Genomic DNA, 22,514 nt, shown 5'->3' with positions numbered 1-22,514 from the left:
AGGAGATAGCTTAGAAGTAGCTTTGTTCAACCCAATTAACAGATATTTGCATGGTCTAACTGTGCAAATTCTACATACACTCCCCCAAAAGTGGGACACAGTGACTTCAAAAGGTAAGATATAGAAAAATGTATTTTACTACACTTTTTTTATACTACAGTCACAGTACTCCAGCTTTAGCATCTAACATGCTCTAAGGGGAAGGGTCCTTATTGCATGTCCATGTGTTCAGAGGAGCTAGGGAGGGGTTGAATCTCTCACTCTCTTGATGAATTTGCCCTGTCTGAAGGCTTTACACTGTGGCTTTTACTGTAACTAAGTCCAAAGGAAACTAGCTTGTCTGGTGGAGAAATTCAGTATAGAGAGGATGGGAACTGGTATCAGCTTGGTGCAAACTCACCTCCAGGCAGCACAGATGCAAATAGCTTGAGCCACATCATGCAGCAGACTCATACTCAAATATAGGCATGGCTAAGGAAAACAGACTAGAATTTGGTATACCAGCTCTAAAGAGGCCCTTTACAGGAGTAAAATGTATACAGCCATCATGGATTTTGAGGGTGTGTATACACAATACTCCTACACAGGTAAGTCATCCCACTCAAACTCCAGTCTACGAAGCTGTAATCTCAATAGTATATAACCCAGCTTGCTTAAAATTTAATCCCTAAGCTTGAGCTCTGGCCTGCCAAAAATGCCATGCCTTCGATTTAGACTAGAACCTGGTATTTCCAATGAATTTATGTGGACACAAAGCCCAGACTGGAGTTCTAGGCAACAACATTTCCTAATCATATGGTTTTGAAAACCTCTCAAGGAACTTCTAAACTATGCTGCTGTTACTCAGTTTAATCAGCGAGTGGCTCAAATTCCCTTTCCAAAGATCTGATGACTCTTTCCTGTCTGCTCATCTCTATCTTTCCATCTACTGACAACTACTTTCTCTTTATATACGTATTCAAAGAGGAAACTAAGAATACAAGGGTCATTTGGTTTTCCTCATATATGGGCAGTCACAGGGCCTGATAGGGCAAGCTGCAGTTGGTTGTTTTGTTACCCTGACATGTGGGCCAGGAAAATGAAATACTTTGACCTTAGATTTTCCCAGCTGTCTATCTGAAGCATGTCATGATCTCCAATATCCACATGTCACCAGTGACCTTCACAAACACAGTATTAAAGGGATGAATTTTAGACAAATTTAGTTGAAGTGTTTGAAACATTGCTCAAAATACATGGAAGAGCTGGCAAGGTAATAGCTGTGAAGAATTTTTCAGCGTTGTTATTCTGGAGTTAGAATAGGAGTTGCATGTTAACCATGTAACAGAAAGCTATCTGTTATATAGACAGATTTAATGCATAATGAACTGTTGTATGGGTACTAATTCCATGTGCTTGAAAACAGAGCGAGCTCAAGAGCAGAATGGCATGTTCATATAGACATTAATAACACACAAGTACATGCTAACTTCAACAAGGCTAGATTTATTAACCAGTAAGATAAGCGGCCTAACTTTATTACAGTTTTGGTAGGTTGGGGCAGGGGGAGTTGCCTTTTTGCTTTCAGATTCCCTCAGTATTTTAAGCATACAGCCTACAAGCTGCAGTCATGACTTAGCTTCCACACCAAGTCAAAGCATCTTAAATAGAGTTATTCCATCAAAGGACTTGATTCCTTGTATGAAACAGGATCTACAGGCTGACTGACAGGCTGTATCTTTATTTCCAGAGGTGCTGATTTAAAGCTGGAAACTGACAGTTTTATTTCAGATAGGGCTGAAAAAACATAGACATTTAAAACTATAAACATAATTTTAAATAGTGGCAGTTTTAGAGATGGACAGCAAAGACCAGATCCTTATGAAATGGAAAGGTCACAGAAAAGCTTGTGTCACTGACTATATTTTTTAAATAGATGGCTACATAGCCAGAGAACTCACATCTGAATTCACATATGGGTACCAATATCTATACGTAATCCATGCAAAGTAGAGAGAGGTCACCTTTTTTCTTAAGACTTGCATTTATACAGCCCATACTATAACTTGTGATGGCGAAGAAAGTGTTAAGATGGAAATACATTTGAGCATTCTCATTGTAAACCTGAGTTTAAAAAAACAAAAAGAAGGCATTCCAGTTTGTCACTGTGTCACCTCTATTGATTATGTGACTATGGATTACCTCACACATGTACCACCACCTGCCTGGGGAGGTTCAGAACACTGTCAGTGGAAGGACTGGTGCTTTGGACTGAGGAGCACTGGCAAATGCTTGTTTGCACTCAGTTGTGAGTGAGACCCAGGATTTTGACTTAGCAAGATCTGTGTTTACTAGCTTGAAGTCTCTGAGCTATTTAAAGGTCTCCAGATAACCCTAAAGAACCCAAACACATTATGGAGTAGCGTTAACTTACTGCACAGAGATTTATATCTAAAAAAAAAGTCTACTAACAGAAGATTACTTTTTTGTCTAAAGGACTCCTGCATGCATAAACATTGTAAAACAAGGCCCTAGACCCCTAATTTATAAACTGTGTCTGAATTCAGTTAATTTGTAACTTCATTTTAATTCCCTGATTTCATACAATTAAAACCACTAATACATTAAAAATTGTGCCACTCAATGCTTCTACTTCCTGCTCATAATAAAGCATTGTACACTGTTAATTTTATTAGAGTGACAGATAACTTTTAAATATATTTAAATACATTTACTAGCCACTACATTTTCTGTAGGGTTTACAATAAAAGAAATGAAGTGTCTTTTTTGTTTGGGTTTTTTTTTTTAATACTGTCTACAGGAAACACTGATCTTTTATCCCTGATCCTGAACTTCATGACTAACACCTAGCTAATCAAGTAACATGAGAAAAGTAACTTCTGGAAAGTATGAGCTAATACCTGATAAAATTAAACTAAGTATTGATTATATTGTTATTTATCCTGGCCTTAAACATAGTTAAGAGAAACATGTTAGCTAGCTAAATTTATTGCAGCAACTAGCAAGCAGGCCTTTAGCTGCAGCAATACTATGCTGTACTTAAGTGGCAAAGCCGAGTTCCACATACACTTTCTGTACTTCCACATGTAGTACTTACTATTTGCCACTTCGTCAGCAAGCAGAATACAACTGTAATTGGTTAGATTTTGGATCACTTCATCACTGCCCCTGTCTTTTGGATCACTTTGAATCACCACCTCTTTTACAGCCAAGACTAGGTCATACTCAAGTCAGTTGAATTCCTTGTTATTTCTGGTACACAGTCCATTTAACTTGGATTAACTTAATTTTACCTTCTGTTAAACTTGAGATATCTGGCTATATCAAAAAGTTTTAGATTCAGAAACATCAGATCTGTATTCAGGGTATCAAATGTTAGAATTGTAAGTTATTTCTTTTAGGGAAAATATTACATATGAAGAGTGCATCAAACACTTGTTGCTTTAATACTGGTATGAACAAAGACAGACAACGTAGTGTCTCCACACTCCTAGCCCCACTCCCCCTTCCCCACATACTGATACCTATTATCTCTGCTTCTTTCCCCTTTTTATTTCTCTGACAATAAAGTAGAATAGTTGTATTTAAGAAACCAGGCATCCTGTTCTATGCTCAGACCTGTATTTTTTCCAACAGTAAAAGAAACAGTATTTCTGGAAAACTAACCCCCCTCACCCCTTATAGCAGTCATTTCATTCACAACATACTTCTGTATCCAGAAACAGTTCTCAACACAAACAGACAAAACTGATACTTGTGCTTATAACTGTGAAACAATGAATTGACACCAAGTGAGAATTTTTAACTGTGCTTACCATCTAGTTGCATCTTCCTGCCCCAAACTAGCATAAGGATCACATGCCATAAGCTGGGGAAAGAAGAAAAAAAAAAAAGCCTTTAGAAACCTCCTTACACAAAAACACAGTAATCATTACTCAGTTACCTGCCAGAAAATCCCTGAAGAGAGATACTAAAATCTTAATGTTACATGCAGAAAGTCATGTAAAGTGCCAGGTAAATAGAACCTGCTTATAGAGTAAAAAAAAAAAGTTACACAATTTCTGCATAATGGGAAGGTCTAGACTGATTATTTTTCTCTAAAGAGAAAGTAGGTCACCACTTTTGTGGGGAAAAATTTAAAAAACCTCAACACAAGACACATTTAAATAAAGCTACTCTATTAGTTAATGGCGAGACTGAAGTGACTATACAGAATAAGGTTTGTAAAACCAAGATTAAGGTTAATTATTATATTATTTTGAAATGACTATTTAATAGATATTTCTTAAACACAGTTCTTCATTATTGATGGCAAGACATTTAAGGGCACAGTTTGCTACTGTAGTAAAAAACACTGCTTTAAAAGCTGGCTAGTTGTTGGGTCTGAGAAGGTAACCTTAAATTAGAAATCATTATTCAATGGGGGCATAACAGTAGTCAAAGGACATATCCTTGTTAAGCACCCTTCACCCTTTCTTATTGATGTTTAATCACCAGTGTAAAAGAAAACACAAAGTCACTGCTGGTAAAGTTTGCAGCTGACATAACTGCAGTAGTAAACAATAACGAAGACCAACAACTGATCTACAGAAGTCCCATTTGCCTTGTAAGCCATGCTATTTTGGGCACCATGTTTCAGCATAAGAATACACAAAGCCATCCACCAAAACCTCAAGATTAACACTGAGGACTTACACGTGTAAATAAAGTTCACTGAAGCCAGCTTCAAGCCTTGAGGGCCATGCCACCATTCAGAAGAGGCTTCAGGAATTAGATAGGATATTCAACTAAATAGGCTCTTCCAGAGGTGACCCCTCAATGAAAGAAACAACTCTCTCTGTATGAGCAAGGGAAGTGTATTCCCACTACATCCAGCAGCAATATTTTCTGTTCTGTTGTCTAAAAGCTGCTGGCAAACTGAAAAAGGATCAGTAAATAGTTCTGAGAATAATTCGTGGTTTGGAAAGCTTGCTTTGCATTAAGAACATTGCTGTGCAATTATACATTTTTTTTTTTAAAGCCACAAAAAAGTCTTACTTTAATAGATAAGGACTTAGGCTAAATGGATTGCACTTGTGCTCAGATTGCTCATTTTCTCAGATTGGTTGCTCAGTCAAGCTGAGCAATCATTGAGTCTGATTGCTCAGTCAGGCTACATCTGAAGCACACCACTTAGACACACGTCCCAGATACAGGTGTGTACTCCTAGCAGCACACCAGAATAAGATATATGTCATCCTTCCTAAAAGTTACTGGTAAAAGGCTATGAAATATCCTAATAATTTCTTAGTTGCACAATTGGAGAACCAGGACTGTAGTGTCCTCAAGTCCATTTGCCTTGCTTTAAACTACAACTCATTGACCCTGTTATCAGGTTCAACATACCTCGACTCTCTGATTTGCTTATTATAGGGCCCAGACACACAACCAAGATCATCAGCTGGTAAGCTGAGCCCCAGTTGCCGTCTGTGCCTCCAGGTGCAGCCACAACAAGTAACAGGTGCATCTACTTTAGCTTTTTAGCATCATCAGGATTACATTTTCTGAGGCAAGATTCCCTATTATCCTGATTTACCATATGTTGTTTCATAGCATGGAACAGTTTTGGGTTGTACAAACTAAACTGCTTTCCGATTAAATCAAAGGAACAGATATAACAGACCTGTTAGAGGGCAAATCAAAGGAACAGACCTGCTACCTGGCAAGGAGTCTCCAGGTGACAGAATGAGACTAGAGCTAGTTTAGAGCAAAAACACTACAGCATACACAGCATGAAGGCTTGGGACTCAGCATTAGCTTTGTCTACAAAACCCCTCCTTTGCCCCAAACTAGCATGAGCACAGCCACCATGTATCCCTCAGTTTATTCACCTTCCACCAGTTAAGAAACTGACTGAAATTGCCACGTGCTGCAGGCACCTATGACTACTCCAACCTCAGGAGCATCCCACAGCTACCACCAACCCACAGCAAGTTACTATCCCATACTTTTCCCCCCACATACCTGTGCCTTTGGGATGTGATCTCTCGCCAGTACATCACAGCACCCAGACCTTACTCCCTCACAGTCTCCAGCCCAAGTCTTTATAGACCCTCCTGAAGAGCCTCTGGACAGCCCCCACTCCCTCGTTACAGCAGCTGATTGTAAATAGGTGCCAGGTGAGGGGCTGAGGAGCCTTCCACCAGCCCCTGTGGCCTTCTGTCTCAGGGATGAGGGCTACTGCTGCTTGTGCAGATTCATGCTGCGCTGCTCACAGAGGGTCCTGGCTCCTCCGTGGTGTTCAGATAATGGCAAGCATCCAGGCTAACTTCTTCACAAAGGAAGTTTCCCCTAAGATTAATGTCTCTGTGGATATGAGGAATTGCTCAGCACTTGGTGTTTTAAGCAGCAAGGGGCACTTCTAATAGTGGGAGATTCTGGATACAGGAGTAATCTGGGAACGAAAAGAAATGACGTACTTCAGGTAAATTGTCCAAATAATCAAGCACTGTGTTTCACACCCTCCAGCCACAACGATCTGAACACCTGAAATTAGAGAATATTATAACAAATGGCTCAGAATAACCTGAAGTCTTTGTGTACAGCTATTTATATATAACACTTTAATACTGTTAAAATTCAGAAATCTAAAATTCCTTATGGGCAGAGCATGCACAGCATTGACTAAGGTCAGTACCGCTGCAATGCCAATACACCTTGTGCGATGATTTCCTTAAAACTTTTGGAATTCAAAGTAAATATTTCCATTGCCATTTCATTTTGTAATTGGAAGAAAACCAAAGCATTCTAATGAGCGCATGATATATAACTTGAATAATAAAAAGGAAAAATCCTGACTGAGGGGGAGCAGAAAAGCAATACAGGCAGCACCAGGGGAAAGTGGGCTAAAGCCCTTCAAAATGCCCCAGGAGCAGCTGGTATCTTGACAGGTTCAGCACTAATGGTATAGACTCAGCTTCGCTGTGTTATACCAGTATTGCAAGCACTGAAAAACTAAGAAAATCTTTACAAACATATTTTTCTAGTAGTGAGATCCCATTCCCAAATTTTATGGGAAAAACCACTTTTCCTTCCTAAAGAAAACTCCAGCCCAAAGCAGATAGGAGAAACAAGTAACTGAGGAAACCTTGGCTGCACTATAAGGCAATGGCAATCACTAGTTTTGGAAGAATCTCTTCCACTTTACAACCAAATATGCCTTGCCTTAAGTTCCCAAGAACTGGATTAAGGTTTCTTACTGTCCCCTGTGTGACCAAGTTGTATTTCTGCTAACAAAGGCAGCTTTTGTTTCCCAGTGGGCTCATTAAAGGCTTTCTGCCAAAACTTCCTTTGAGGGAAAACTGTCCACTAAACACATATTTTACTAGGAAGATCCTGCTTTCCACAAATCTTCTTTGGATTTTTTTTGTTGTCCTTCTTTTTTTTTTTCCTTTTTTCCCCAGAAATCTAAGAAGTTTTGGTTTACATGAGTAATTCATTTTTGTGGGTTTCCAGTGAAAACAAATAAACAAAACCAGAAACAATTACAACTTGCCTGGCAAGGCAGTCTACATATTGCTGAATAACCTGGTGATATCCTGAGGCTAAAATAACACAAATGATGAAGGCGTACTTCTACCCTAGCAGCAACCTGCTAGAATTTACTATACAACCTGCCCTTGCTCATTTTTTGTCAGTGCTCTCTCCTCCCTTTTATTTCCCCAGAAAACAGAAAAACACACAAAAAGAATAAAACTGCAGTGATTTTATATAGACATTGTTCAAATTTGGGAGGCACAGGTGCCTCAGGGAGAGGCTGGGGAAAAGGCTGACATACAGTCAGGAGAACCATTAATATGTACAGCATGTGCAGTGTGATCCTGCAATGGCAAAATCATGTTAAAGGTTTGATTTATGTGGATAAACCTGGAAATACAATACCAACAGGAAATTTGCTCTAATGTGCATATCAACTGAAATGCTACCAGAGAGTGAAATATAGCAACTTATAGTAATTTCTTTCCTGCATGACCAGCCAAAGAAGAGGTTGAGTTTTTGTACGAAGGTTCAAATATCTCACAATTGTGATCTTTCAACAATTCACAAGGCAGTAAAATGAACTGAGAGGCCCTTTCAAGAAGTTTAAAAGAAAATTCAATGCCCTTGTCTATTTTCTTTGAATGCTACCTAGGAGTCTGTTTAAAAAATTATGAAAGTGGTTGAGCTGTCTACCATTTCACATAGACATATTAACATGGTACTTTTGCTTTTTGACATAAATCACTGAAGTTACAGAATGGGTAACAGTTTCTCTCCTGAGACAGCTATAATGGTAATCTACGAAAGAACTGACCCCAAATTCTCAGACACTTAATAAACAGAAACAAGTCTTCTCACAATCTAGGTATCACATTATGCTATTTCAGAGTTCACATGTTGCTATAATTGCTGTTCACGTGTTTTTTGAAAAAGGGTCATTCTGAATTCTTACTAGCATCTACATTAAATATTTACATTCAGGCCTACGATGTCTTGTAAAATTTTAATAGCATACGCTCCTATTTAAAAAAACAATAACAAACCCTCAACCTAAATCCTAGCTCATATATGAAGCAAAACATTCTAAACACTGTCTAAACTGTCATTTCTTCCCAAAGCACAAGGATGTTTATGCTCTTGCCTAAGGGGAGATAAACAGAGCTGCATACCACTCCATATTTGTAAATGTTAACTCTGCAAGGTAGAAACTGGCTTCTGTATGCACCAGGCTTCTGTTTCTTCACTGCTCAAAAAGTCATAATATGACATATGCGTATGTATAAATTGAAACAACAAAGATATATGGCCGTGCCACTGAAAAACATGCAGTCTCACTCTTTATTCCACATATCATCCTGACTCCAAGAAATTTTTCAAAATTGCCTTCAGAAATGCATCTTAGGTACCAGCCCAGTGGCCTAATAGTATAACTGGGGACAATTCCATGAGTCTGTGGGACAGTTGCACCCTCAAATCTGGTGTGAATCAGAAGTAACTTTCCTAGAGTCAGTGGGGACTGACTCTGCTGCTGTGAGCGTGGTAGAACCACACTACTTCTTTAAAAATTTTCAAGAAAATGCTACGAGAAATAGTAACGGTAATGTATCAACCCACCAACTGAATATCGTATAAGGCCAAAGGACTTGCACCACCAGGTAGAAGACTGAGAGCAAAGAACCCAAGGACAGCCCTTTTATGTGTATGTGTCATTCTAAAATAGACTCCTGCAAGCATTCTGGTTAATATAACATACTGTTTGCCAAATATGTACTTTAAAAATAGCAGTCAACTGTATGGCATACCTTGAGTGGTGTTAAAGCTGTCTAGGTTTTGTTATACAAAGACTGTGATAAGTTATAACACGCTGCCAGTGGAAAAAGAAGTGAAACAGCAAAAACTGAGCTGCATAAGATTTTTGAATGAGTACTTAACAGGGAAGGTTAAACCATAACAGGCGTGTCTTAACTTTAATATATCAGGGCACTTACTCAGATGACTAAACATGGATTTAGGATCTCCAGTGATTCAGATGTTTATAGTTTGGCAACTAAACCTACCATTGGGCATCTAAGGAAAAGTGTCCAGTATACCAGCAGTCTGTATACCTACAGCTCTAACAGCACGTAGATATTGACATTCTGCCCAGAGGAGCCTGAAGTTACACACTCTTTTAAAATCTTGGCATAGAATTCAGCTCTAGTACTCTTTCATTTTGGGAGAAACTAATGAGATTCTTTGCATTTCTGCTAAACTCTGATCAATTGATTGTTGTCCCAAACTTCTATGTCTCCCTTTTTGAAAAAAATTTCCAGCCTGTTTGACATCTAGCTCACAAGCTAAGTAAACCAGAAGTTTTTGTATTTGTTATTACTAGCCAGAACAGTATTAACCTCAGCTGGGACAAGTTATTCATTTGTGTTACTAGAAATTTGTTTATGATCAATATTACTGATCCTTTTTCTTTTCAAAAGTAAGTTGAAGACATGGTTGCTGCTGTTTTCAAATGAACACTAATTGTGCAATTTGGAATTTGTTTTTGACTCATTGCAGGTTCGCAGCAAGAGCAAAGCAGCTAAGGCTGGACTGTGTGAGGGAGATGAGGTGGTGTCTATCAATGGCAAGCCTTGTGGAGACTTAACCTATGCTGAAGTTATTGTTCTGATGGAAAGCTTGACTGACGTCCTGCAGATGCTTATCAAGAGGTACAGGAATGCTCAGAATGCTTTGGTGCAATTCTGTTCAGTAAACCACATCGAAAATTCTGGTTTTGAATGCACTTATTTTGCAGACTTATACTGTGAGCTTCTGATAGTCCTCTTATTAATGTCTGTAACTCTGCTTGTCTGTATGGAAAAGGGAGGAAAGACAGACTATTTGATCTGAAGGAATTATTGTATATAATTTGAACAGCACAGTTCAGGCACAGAATTAAGAGTACAGTCTCCAAATGTAACGATTTTATTTCTTATTAGGTATTCTTAATACTTACAAGGTGTCCACTACCATATCTGCATACTGCAGAGTCTTGACTTCAATTATTCTTTCCACCCCTTTGAAGTAGTGAAGTGTTGTTATTCCCCACAGATATGGAAGTGAGGCTTACAAGAAGCAAAAGCTTTGTAAACAGAGAAAGTGTGTTAGACAGATATGCCTTGATGATGACATGGCAAATGGTCTTCTTGGGGGGCAAAATATGTCAGGAGGGGGAGAGGGTCTGGAAATCATGAATTTATTTCTGTAGCTGTTAGCACTTCGCTAGATGAGGTGGGGCAAGTCACAGCTCTCTGGGTCTCAGCTTCTCCATTTATAAAACAGTGACAGTGAATTTCAGCTTTCATTGAAAATGCTTCGAGCTTCTTAGAGTAGAGAACCTTCATGTAAATTTACAAGCAAGCCAGCAAATGGTCTTCTTGGGGGGCAAAATATGTCAGGAGGGGGAGAGGGTCTGGAAATCATGAATTCTATTTCCGTAGCTGTTAGCACTTTGCTAGATGAGGTGGGGCAAGTCACAGCTCTCTGGGTCTCAGCTTCTCCATTTATAAAACAGTGACAGTGATTTTCAGCGTTCACTGAAAATGCTTCGAGCTTCTTAGAGTAGAGAACCTTCATGTAAATTTGCAAGCAAGCCAGCGTTACTGCTCACTGCACATCAGCCTATTATAATGACTGTTACGTAATTTTCACCAGTGTAATGCATGCAATCTTGAGTTCAGAACCACCTACAGTAAGCACATTCTCCCCGGACTTTGTGAATTCAGACAAGATGAACTCTGAATTGCCTTCACTGTGGGTAATAAGAGGAAGAAAAGACCTGAGACTTCCACACTCCTTGTCAGGAATTATGGCTCCTCCCCACAAGCTACTGCTGTTCCCTGGATTTGCTCTCCCCCAGGCAGGACTGGGAGGACAGAAGGGGTCAGGATTCATCACAACAGCTAACAGAGGAGTGTCACTGGAAAGGCTGAAAGGACTCTGGTGCAAAAAAGGCACTTGTCTCTGGTTACCAGGGATGTCTAAACAGCATGTGAAATTCCTCTGTGGTTTCTGCAACCTGCGCAAAGGAACTTTCCTAAAGTGTCTAGTAGTTCAAAGTTACAATCTACCTTCAAAACAAGTTGCTCTCAAGGAGTATTCATTTTATTTATAACAGACATTTTGCGTGACCTGTCTGTGTATGTTGTCTTGGGCTAAGAAATGGATCAATGTGATGAGATCAGGGGAACAGTGATAGGTGAGGATTACAGCTTACCTTCTCCACAGTGCATAGCTCTTGTTTCTGGTTCAGCAGTGTACCATTTGAGTGCTCCTCATGTGATAGCTGCATTCTTATGTTTTTAATTCATAACATGACTACTGGAACTGCACTTGTAAAGATGATATTTGTGGCTGACCAGCTGTCTTCTTTGCAGCCATAGAAATAGCTCCATATGCATTGACTCCTGCCTGTTGCTGCTCTATAACTGATATTTCAGTTGGTCTGAAGGCCACAGTACACTAGCTGAAAGTGACAGCACATCTTCCATTCACTCCATTGCCCCTGCTTGAATGTATGGTGAACGGCAAGACATACCCTGAAAATCAGAACCAAAACAGAGTGCTTAGACCACATAATTCAGTGTTTCATGGAATGAAACTGTGTCTGTTAGAAATTTCAAGAAAATTGCAGTTGCTCAACACTCTGAAAGTGACTAAAATGTTCTAAAGGAATTCACCATGAGAATCTTTGAATTTCTTCTCATCAGCTCATCTTCCCCAATTCCCAGCCCCTACTGTCAGTATCCTCCAGGGTATGGGAGAATAAACTGAAACACTTCTCTTCCCCTGCCACCTCCTTTGTGGATAGTAGCCCTCTCAGCACTACCACCAGAAGGGTTTTTCAGGAAGTGTCTTAGCATCCTCCGAAAGCAATGAGAAGCAAATCCTTCCTTTCCTGAGTAGCCACTTGTTAGCAGCCATCTCAAGAAAATGCTGAAAATCATGAGGAAATAATAATGCCTAATTAAAGTGGTGATCCAATGGTGATCTTTACATCCAAGCATCTTTTGCTAGCAGGGAAGAATATTTCTCCTTGGGAAGCTTCTGACTGTTCCTAAACTATTTGCACAAAGGGTGAGATTTTCATAGGCAACCATTGTTGGCCTAATTCTGCTCTTACTAAGCTTACTGGGAGGAAAATTAGGCTTTTAAAGTAGTTTTTAAAATGCTACTTGGCCTTTGATGTCTACAAAAGGTTCTCCCAGTACCCTGTAAACCACAGTCAGTAACTGACCAGCAGTGCCCACAAAACCTTTGGTTTACAGGATTAGAGGAAAGAAACACCCTGCAGGGCAGGCACTCTCCAGATGCCATGTGGGGGAGCATCTTGCTGACCTTCCCGACAAATGCTGAACAGATGCATCAGGGAAACATCAAGAGTGGGGACAGAAACAGAAACACTAGCCTGCCCTTTTCACATCAGTATTAGCAATTCTTGGGCTACTGCTGAGTCTAGAAAGAAAATTTCTTGGGGGAAGCAGGGAGTGTGCTCAGTGCATACCAAAATTAAATGCACCATGTAGGGAGTAAAACATGACTCTGACACAAACCCTGCCGTGCTGACTCCATGAGTTCTGCTTCCTTCCTGGAATTACACCAGGGGTGTTGCTCCTGCAGTGAGCTGGAAAGACCTGAAACAAAAATAATAATTTGACAAAGCAGAATCTTAAATGACAAAATAGAGATCAGATCCAGTATTATGCCTCCTGACACATGGATACACATTTATGTCTATATAGAGTAGAAGTATATCCATAAGTAGCAAGCACCTTTTTAAGGTGGAAATCTTTCTCTCACACATACACACAATCACTCAGCTACCAATAAAGGCTAACATTTCGCTGGCCCAGCCCTCAGTCTCATATCTTACAAGGAAATGTTTACAGATTTCTGTCATATATCTGTATTTAAGAGCAGTACAATTGATCATCCAAATAGCATAATACGATGGAATCCAGCGGCACTCACAAGGAGCTCCCTAAATTAAAATCTGTCTGACCTTTATGTAGCTCCATATGTGGTTTAATGGATGTTACACATCTTGTGCTATTTGAGGCAGACCCAGACTGCTACAAACAGTATGCTGCATGGCTAGAAAACCAAGTGATATTAATGCTTCTTCAGTGCACTGACAGATTTCTTTCTTCTGTTGCTTCTTCCAGCCTTTCTTTGTATGGGGTTCCAAAGTTTCAGAATACCTGAGACCCACTTTTGATTTCAGAAATCTCCATAATACTTGATATAAATATTTTACTGAGGGTACCTACTGCTTCCCTCATTTGAAAAAAGTGCTTTGATACCTTCTAGTCAACAGAAAGCCTTAATAACATGCTGCAGTCTTGCTGTACAGAAAAGGTTTCTTCTTGAATTAATAATAGTCAGTATGGCCCAGAGTACTGAAAGAAGAAGCTAGAGAGTACACTAGGAGTCCTAACTGGGCCAGGGGAATGAACAGTTTAAAAAAGGGAGCTACACTGAGGTATATAGTAGGCTTCAGGAAGTCAAGGTAACGTTTGCCAGTTAGAAATATATATTTTTTAATAACTAGGAAATATTGTATAGATTCACTACCCTTTTTCACTGCATCACTGGAATAAGCCCAGAATGTTTTAATTATTCCATGATATATTCCTCGCAGGAATTCTCTGAATGTATTTCAAGTATTCATTCCCCTCCATCTGATCCTCATCCAGTACTTACCCCTTTCTTAGAGAGTAAACTTTTGGGGACGGGAACTATATGTGAGGATGGTGCCTAAAACAGTTGTAATAGTAGCCACAGAGCCAAAAATTAACCACTCTTCTGATGTCATGCACAGTTAATTTTCTCATGCACATGTGAAATATGAAGAAGTATTGTTCCAGAAGTCTCAGCAGCATTTGTTTAGAAACACTGTAACAGAAATGTGTCTGTGAAAGCATACTGATGTTAGGAATGATATAATTCAACATTGCAGAAGGATGGTAGTAGGATCATTGTTCTACTGCAGTAGTGTAATTTCCCTGTTATTGAACTGTTAAGTTGAAGAATTCTGAAAGATACAAAAATGCTTCAGTTTAAGACCTTTACATTCTAGGAAAATTTTTCTACTTAAATGGACCTGCTAGCAGGTACCACAATTCATATAGGGGGAAAAATGCTATACAGAAATTGCTTTTGTAACTGTACTTACAATTGCTGTGTTTACAGCAGCTTAATTTCTTGAATTACTTGTTTATGTATGTGCAGATCCTCCAATGGAATAAATGAAACCTTGAGCAGTGAAAGAGAAAATGGAAAACACGATAACATAAAAAATGAGGACTATAGGCAGAGTACTACACTGCAAATTAACACAGCGAAAGAGATACCCCGTGGAGATTTATGCATCACAGAGATATACAGTGAGACTCACCAGGGAGCAGGAGAAAGCAACAAACACTTTTCTGAAATGAAACAAGAGACCACACAAAGCCACAGAATTACTCCTAAAGTGATAGGCACCTCCAAAGTGCTCGTGACAGATGAAGCTGCTTTCAGAGGGAAGACAGAAGAAAGGCGGCCAGGTACTATGGTTGAGCTGCAGTTGTCCCTCTCAAATGATGCACACAAGGGGACCAATCCTCCTGCTGTGACTCTCTTAGGGGCAGAAAAATGCACCCCTTCAGGAAGAGCACCTAGTGTACAAGAAGTTGGGACTAGCCCTGTAATTGCAATTCCCCTGGGAGTGAAAGAGGGTAACATCCAGTGGTCAAGCAAAGTAGTCCAGTTTTCTAGTGGCAAAGAGGTCAAGAGGATCCAAGGTGCAGCTCCATCTCTCCCCAGGGTGGAGGTGATCCTAGACTGTTCAGACAGGGAGAAGGAAGCACCCAGGTCTCTAGCTGACAGGGGGTGTGTTGATTCTCAAGTGGAAGGAGGGCAGTCGGAAGCACCTCCTTCCCTTCTCTCCTTTGCAATCTCATCAGAAGGCACAGAGCAGGGAGAAGACGAGCAGCACTCGGAAAGGGATCACAGACCTCTCAAGCACAGGGCGAGGCACGCAAGTAAGTATGTCCCATCTAATCATTTGCACTGCCTGTGGGTATCTTTTTTAACTTTAAATATAATTTCAGAATTTAGGCTGCATTAGAAAAACAATGTTTAGAGTTTTTTTCTGCAGTTTTCTAAATTTCCCTCTCTCTTTTTCTTTTAAATGATGTTTCTGTTCTTGCTTTATATATTTTTTCAGGGTAATACAATGCTCCTGGTGATGAGCCAGAAGTATACCAATGCCTTAACTGTGTTGAATAACTTTGCTTAGTAGACTTCCACTTTGAATTTAACTCATGACTTTGTCCAACTAAAAATACTTACATTTCCAAAAAGGTCTGAATTCCGCTGGTCTTCTAATGTATATTCAGAGGCAATCTGTAGAATATTAACAAAAAAAGCAAGTTGCTTGCACATGTCTAAGCAAATCCTGTGGATTTCTCCTTTTATAGCAAAAACTTTGTGTTGTCATTTGCATTATCTAAAATCGAAGCCATGCCACTGCTCTTAAAAGTTAATTAAAAAGGCTAATAGAAAAGCTTGATGTTGCCTGCAGAAGAGATTTTGACAGACACTAGCATGTGTATAACTGTTACATGATCCTTTCGGTTTTGTCAGTCTTCTCCAGACTGTAAAGTGAACATGCTATTTCTTCTGACTCCCATACCCAGAGGTCAGCTTCAAAATGTGCCCAAGAAGTTTACATGAAAGTAAACTTGCAACTGGATCCAATATTAATTAACTGAGTGTAGATACATATTATTTATTTATTTATTATTTTATTCATTTGGGACCTTTCTATTGGTTGCTTGCTCTTTCCCAACAATGTTAAGAATCCTGTCTGGGGATTTAGTAGCAGTATGTCAAAGGTGCTTGAATGTGTGCAGTGATATACTGTAGCAACAAGCTATTTCATATGCAGTGTTGGAATTAGTCTGCTAACCCACTGCTAATTCCTCTGTAAGCATATTTTTAGCATGATAACCATTTGTATCTTATTGGCAAGTGGATTAAGCAGTTACTTATGCCTAAGTGTCTGTATGCAATCCACATATTTTTGGCATATTAAATGAAGCATAAAAGAAAAGTGCACATGCTTTACATTTTGGCTGCGAAGTTAGGACCAACTGTGGGACTGTGCCTGTCTTTCTTAGAGAATTACTTGCAGTGCCTGTCTAATAAGGCAAAAGTACAAAGAATGAACTACATTCTACATGATAAACTCTTCTTTCAAGCAGGACATAGATTCTGTCCTTTTCCCATCTCAACTATGACAATCTCAATTCCTTCTAATCTAGTGGCAGGTCATTATCCTTAGGAACCACCGATTTAATCTATGAAAATTTGCTTTTATTATTATTATTATTATTTGTAAAATCCTGTCTACACATTAGAACAAACAAATTGCCAAGCATAGGGGAATAATCTGTGTGCAGCAAATACTATGCATGTTTTTTATAAAATTTAAAGCTATAATGCAGCATTTAAGTCTAAACTAGAGAAGAACGTTTATTATAGGGGTTTGATCTCTTTAGCAGAAATTTTCTCTGTAAATAGTAATCAGATTATATTTACCTGAAGAGTTAACATTTCTTCTGCCATCTTTTGGAACTATTGATTAAGTAACTATCGAGATGAATTATGAAAACATATGCCAGCAAAATGAAAAGTTTCAATTTTTGCTTTCCAAAGAACTGTATGGGTATCTGCTGAATCCCCTTCCCAGAAAAACACTCACTGCTGATGCAAGTAGCTTATTTGAAAGCATAGAACTTACATCTTTCTGTTTGCAGAGGCACTCTACAGCCCATACTTTTGGAAAATGTTTTTAGTGACTATTGTAAGCATTTGGATCGCCAAAGAACTGGGCCAAGGATTTTGTGATTTGGCCCTCTCACAATAAAATATTACAAATTGCTGGTTTGGGTGCCATGTTCTTTTCTCTTTTATAGGTTCTTGTGAGAACCATTGGTCCGGTCATGCCGTCATCTGGCATAATGGCAAAACTCCAATTGTCTTTAATAGGAGAAGTATCAGACGCCATCTACTGACATGGCTGAAAGGATCATTAATAGAAAATACATCACATGGCTTTCTTCAATGAGTTTGCTTTATTTATGCTAGCAAAAGATACTAAATAATTTACTGTTCCATTTTCATATATCAGAGGCACACTTTTTCCTTTTGAAATTAAGTGGAAAGGGACCATTAATTTAGGCAGGAACAGCTTTAAATTCTAGCTATTTAAAAGGGAAAAGCTATTGAGGCTGTCATTCATGAGATATAGTGGTAGAATATAAGGAAGGGAAAGAAACAGGGACACCACCTGACTGGCGTTGCCCCATGAGGCACATGCTCTACGTCACATAACAAGGAAGCAGTCATGCTGATGTACAGTGGATCTATCAGCTTTACAGTTGCATCTATTCCTGTTCCACTACTTGATGAACACCGGTAATTTTTGCTTTAAGAAATATGTATTATTGATAAATGCTAGCAAAAATTCTTGAGAAGTTAGTTGAGCCTCCTTGATTCAGTTCTTAAATGTGTATTCATTCTTGCCACATTTTCAAAATAAACATTCTGGAGCTGTTATATCCTATACAATTTTGGATTATGTTTCAGGCAAGTAATGCTTGTTAAAAGACTGAAACCTGCTTTCATTGAGCACCATGGCCAAACTCTCACGTCTTCCAAGGGGCTGGAAGTTAATGCTAATATTTTCTGTGTATGCCTTTGTGCATGTATACTTGCTTTTAAATAGCTAATACATAGAAGCATACTGACTTTTAGCAATTATATACATTTTGTAATTCATATGAGTAAGATAAACACATAAATGGCAGAAGCTGCTACCGTCGTCAGACAGAATACACTCAGTTTCATTTTGTCTCAGATGTTATGCAGTCATGGGCCTGGCTGGCTGGGAATGTCTGCTGTAAGCCTAGGAACTGTGGTCAAACACTTGGTAAATACCAGATCACAGAAATTGAATAAATGAGAAAATATTGTCTGCCTGTTGCTGCTGAGATTACTTATGGAAATAAAAATCAAGAATGCTAGAAATAGGGACACACATAACGTTTCTGTTGAACTAAGAAAGTCCTAAACAAAGTGATGTAGCCTTTGAACTTGCATGGGTGTATGGAATTTACAACACTGTTGACATTGTGGGAAAAGCTTAAGTATAATCTCTCTATACAAAAGAAAATAAGTGTTTTAATACAGGGGAAGGGGGCAGTGGGTAAATTTCAGTATAGATAAATGCAGAACTATTTGTTATTAGTCGTCTTGTATTTTTGTCAGCTGCGTGCAATTAAACGTGCACTTTGATTCTTTCCATAGGGCTCCGGCGAAGTGAGAGTCTGTCAGAGAAGCAGGTCAAAGAAGCCAAATCTAAATGTAAAAGTATTGCATTGCTGCTGACAGCAGCTCCCAATCCCAATTCCAAGGGGGTGTTGATGTTCAAGAAGCGTCGTCAAAGGGCGAGGAAATATACTCTAGTCAGCTACGGTACCGGGGAGTTAGAACGTGACGAAGACGAGGGAGAAGAAGGTGAAGGTGAAGAGGGGGACAAAGAAAACACTTTTGAAGTGAGTTTGCTTGCAACAAGTGAGTCAGAAATAGATGAAGATTTCTTCTCTGACATTGACAACGACGGTAAGATTGTGACGTTTGACTGGGACAGTGGTCTACTTGAGGTTGAAAAGAAGACAAAAAGTGGAGACGAGATGCAGACGCTTCCAGAGAGTACAGGTAAAGGGGCCCTCATGTTTGCCAAGAGGCGGCAGAGGATGGATCAGATCACAGCTGAGCAAGAGGAGATGAAGGCACGCACAGTGCATACAGAAGAACGAAGGGAAGCCACCATGTCAGAGAGCTTCCATAAAGTAAGCTCTTCAGTCTATCAAGCAAAAGAGGAAGAAATGTCAAGACAGCAGACCTGCATGAGCAAAAGCTACACAGACATGAGCCAGAATCATAGCAAAATGGTACAACAAAATGGCTTTGGCTTAGCACCAGACACAAACCTCCCTTTTCAGTCCTCTGAAGCTCAAAAAGCAGCATCTTTGAATAAAACTGCTAAACCCTTCCCTTCTGGGGTTCAAAACCGAGCAGCTGCACCATTTTCACCCACAAGAAATGTCACTAGTCCTCTTTCAGATATACCAGCACCACCTCCTTACTGCTCTATCAGCCCACCACCTGAGGCTTTATACAGACCTGTTTCAGCTCCTGTAGCCAGCAGAGCCGCCCCAACTGTGTGGTCACCCACCGAGCCAACAGAACACATAGCATCCAGAGACGAAAGGATTGCGGTGCCAGCCAAAAGAACTGGGATACTGCAAGAGGCAAAGAGAAGAGGCACTTCAAAACCTATGTTCACTTTCAAAGAAACACCCAAAGTAAGTCCTAATCCTGCCCTGTTGTCCCTTGTACACAATGCAGAGGGAAAAAAAGGTACTGGAGCTGGTTTTGAGTCAGGACCTGAAGAAGACTACCTCAGTTTGGGAGCAGAAGCTTGCAATTTCATGCAGACTCAAGCATCTAAACAAAAAGCCCCTCCTCCTGTTGCTCCAAAGCCTTCACTCAAGGTCTCTCCTACTGCTGATACTCCAGTTTCACCAGTTTGGTCACCCTCAGCTGTGGCTTCTAACAAGGCTCCTTCTTTCCCAGCACCAGCCTCACCTCAGGCAGCATATCCTGCACCACTCAAATCTCCACAGTATCCTCATTCTCCTGCCCATCCCCCAAGTACTCTCAACCTAGCTGGTCCTTTCAAAGGGCCTCAGGCAACCCTAGCGAGTCCAAACCATACACCCAAGACAACACCAGTCACACCAAGTGCTGGAGGAACAAAGCCGCGCTTTGAGATGCCACCAGCTATGAGTGGAAAAGGAGCACAGTTATTTGCCAGAAGGCACTCTCGAATGGAGAAGTATGTGGTAGATTCAGAGACTGTGCAGGCAAACATGGCACGAGCCTCATCTCCGACTCCATCTTTACCAGCTTCTTGGAAATATTCATCTAATGTCCGAGCACCTCCACCTGTTGCTTATAATCCCATCCACTGCCCATCTTATCCTCCTGCTGCTACCAAGGCTTCCTCTAAGTCCACCACTGCTACCAAAAATACAAAAAGAAAACCTAAGAAAGGTCTCAATGCTTTGGATATTATGAAACATCAACCTTACCAACTCGATGCATCTTTATTTACTTTTCAACCTCCTAGTACTAAGGAAAGCTTTGCTATTAAGCAGACATCGAAGTTGTCCACTTCAAAGCAAGCTCTACCTTTAAGACCGCCAAGTGCTGGCTCTCCTACTAATGTCCGGGCATCTTCAGTGTACTCCGTGCCAGCCTACAGTTCACAACCTTCGTTCCAGTCAAATGCCTCTATCCCAGTAAATGAATCATTTTCACCTACAAGCTACTCTGCATTTTCTAAGCCAGAAACCACCACATCCTCCTTGTTTACTGCTCCGAGGCCAAAATTTTCAGCAAAGAAAGCTGGCGTCACTGCACAGGTGTGGAAGCCATCAATTATTGAAGAGTAAATCTTATGGCTGAAACTTAGTGTCCATTTTGCTTGCAGTCAATTGTTTGCAGTGATAACCTGGCACACAAACAGTGCCTATAGTATTCCTTAGCTTACTTAATAACGTCAGATGTATCACCTCAAATCTGGGTCCAAAATATCTGAACTTTTTTAAAGAATCAAAATAGATACAAATTTTAGCACATTTATGCATATTATCAGATGTTTTATACATGTAACATCCTGAAATGAATAGATACCATTGTATTAAGTAAGCAGGACACTAGGTTTTTGCTTTAGGACTACAACAGAAACAACAGTAAGCAATATTCCCGGTATGTCAAATTATTAGAGAAGAGCTTTCTTTCTGGCCCCCCCTCCTACTATGTTCTAATGACCTAGGGATTTGAGGACTTTTTTTTTTTAAAAGAAGTGCCTTATTAAATTATATTAATAGTAATATGTATTACTAACATAGCATAAAATAGATACAGTATTAGACTCTGACTGATCACTAGCAGAATACAACTGGATAGACCTTTGGCCTGCACAGAGCTCCACTGAATTCAGTCAGAATCTGTCCTGGTCCAAAGGTCCTTCCACAGGAATCTGATTGATCGGCCAGGGGCTTAGTTTGTAAGCTATGTGGATCAGCTGTGATCCAAAATCATGAATTGCCTCTGTGATTTCACAGAGAATGTGCTATAAGAGATGCTGGAGTGTTCTGAAGACTAAAAGAGGTGGAAAGACAGCTGGAAAAATTGTTAAAGATTTCCTATTTGGGGGAAATTTGACATCCCAAGTGCAGACATATTTTTAGCCAAAGTTTGCCTTGAATCCAGCAAGTAAGACAGAAGCCAGTCAATCAAAATTATTGAACAGTCAGAGAAGTGAGCTGGGTTTTGCAGCTGCAATGTAATGCAATAGTTTCTTGTGAAAGCACAGTGATCGGGAACTGAAGGGATACATACATTCAAGAGTACCAGTTCTTGCAAGCAGAGTAGTATATGCCACAGAAATTAGCACTTAACAGTAAATCATAAATATGACCATGTCTTCCTACTGGTCTCTTGTACACATGTTGTTATTTTCACTTGGGGCTTTACAGTGCTTTTTCTCACTTTAAATCTTTTTACTCTGGTCTTATACTTTCACCTTTTACTTGTATTGGGGACTAAGGATTGAAATACTGCTACTGTAGAAAATTCTTAAGAGTCTGCCATCTTGAGACCTACTGTGCAATACTGCAGCGAATACACAGTCTTGCTGAAATCAAGGAGCTATATTTGAATAGTTTAGCATGTTTTTCAGTAAGCAGTCCTGTTAACATCAGTCATGCTAGGTCTGAAACAAAGTGTTGTTTCACACGACTAAGGGTATCAAAATCCATCTCAAGTGTGAAGCTAAAGTATCA

At 39.7% G+C, this 22,514-nt stretch overlaps 2 protein-coding genes across 6 annotated transcripts in view; one reads left to right on the top strand and one right to left on the bottom strand.

Annotated features, from left to right (window-relative positions):
- SEC24D (SEC24 homolog D, COPII coat complex component) overlaps positions 1-15,172 on the bottom strand; it is a 143,022-nt gene extending 127,850 nt beyond the window's left edge. For 3 of the 5 annotated variants that reach the window (XM_075037422.1, XM_075037414.1, XM_075037428.1), the window contains exons 1-5: positions 15,037-15,172; positions 13,104-14,805; positions 11,768-12,089; positions 6,004-6,433; positions 3,816-3,868 (exon numbers count right to left, since the gene is read on the bottom strand). The gene's annotated coding sequence lies outside the window, so the exon portion shown is untranslated. Of the gene's footprint in view, positions 1-3,815; positions 3,869-6,003; positions 6,434-11,767; positions 12,090-13,103; positions 14,806-14,947 lie in introns of all 5 variants that reach the window. The other 2 variants (XM_075037403.1, XM_075037408.1) reach the window with 2 other exon arrangements.
- Positions 1-22,514, top strand: part of SYNPO2 (synaptopodin 2) — a 98,902-nt gene that overhangs the window by 55,515 nt on the left and 20,873 nt on the right. The window contains exons 2-4 of the mRNA XM_075037500.1: positions 10,069-10,220; positions 14,782-15,575; positions 18,907-21,089. Of these exons, the coding sequence (XP_074893601.1) occupies positions 10,069-10,220; positions 14,782-15,575; positions 18,907-21,089 (3,129 nt within the window). The remainder of the gene's footprint in view (positions 1-10,068; positions 10,221-14,781; positions 15,576-18,906; positions 21,090-22,514) is intronic.

This window comes from Buteo buteo, chromosome 1 (assembly GCF_964188355.1).
Source record: "Buteo buteo chromosome 1, bButBut1.hap1.1, whole genome shotgun sequence".
NCBI lineage: Eukaryota > Metazoa > Chordata > Aves > Accipitriformes > Accipitridae > Buteo > Buteo buteo.
The sequence above is the reverse complement of the archived record's forward strand: the minus strand, read 5'-3'. Positions and strand labels throughout refer to the sequence as shown.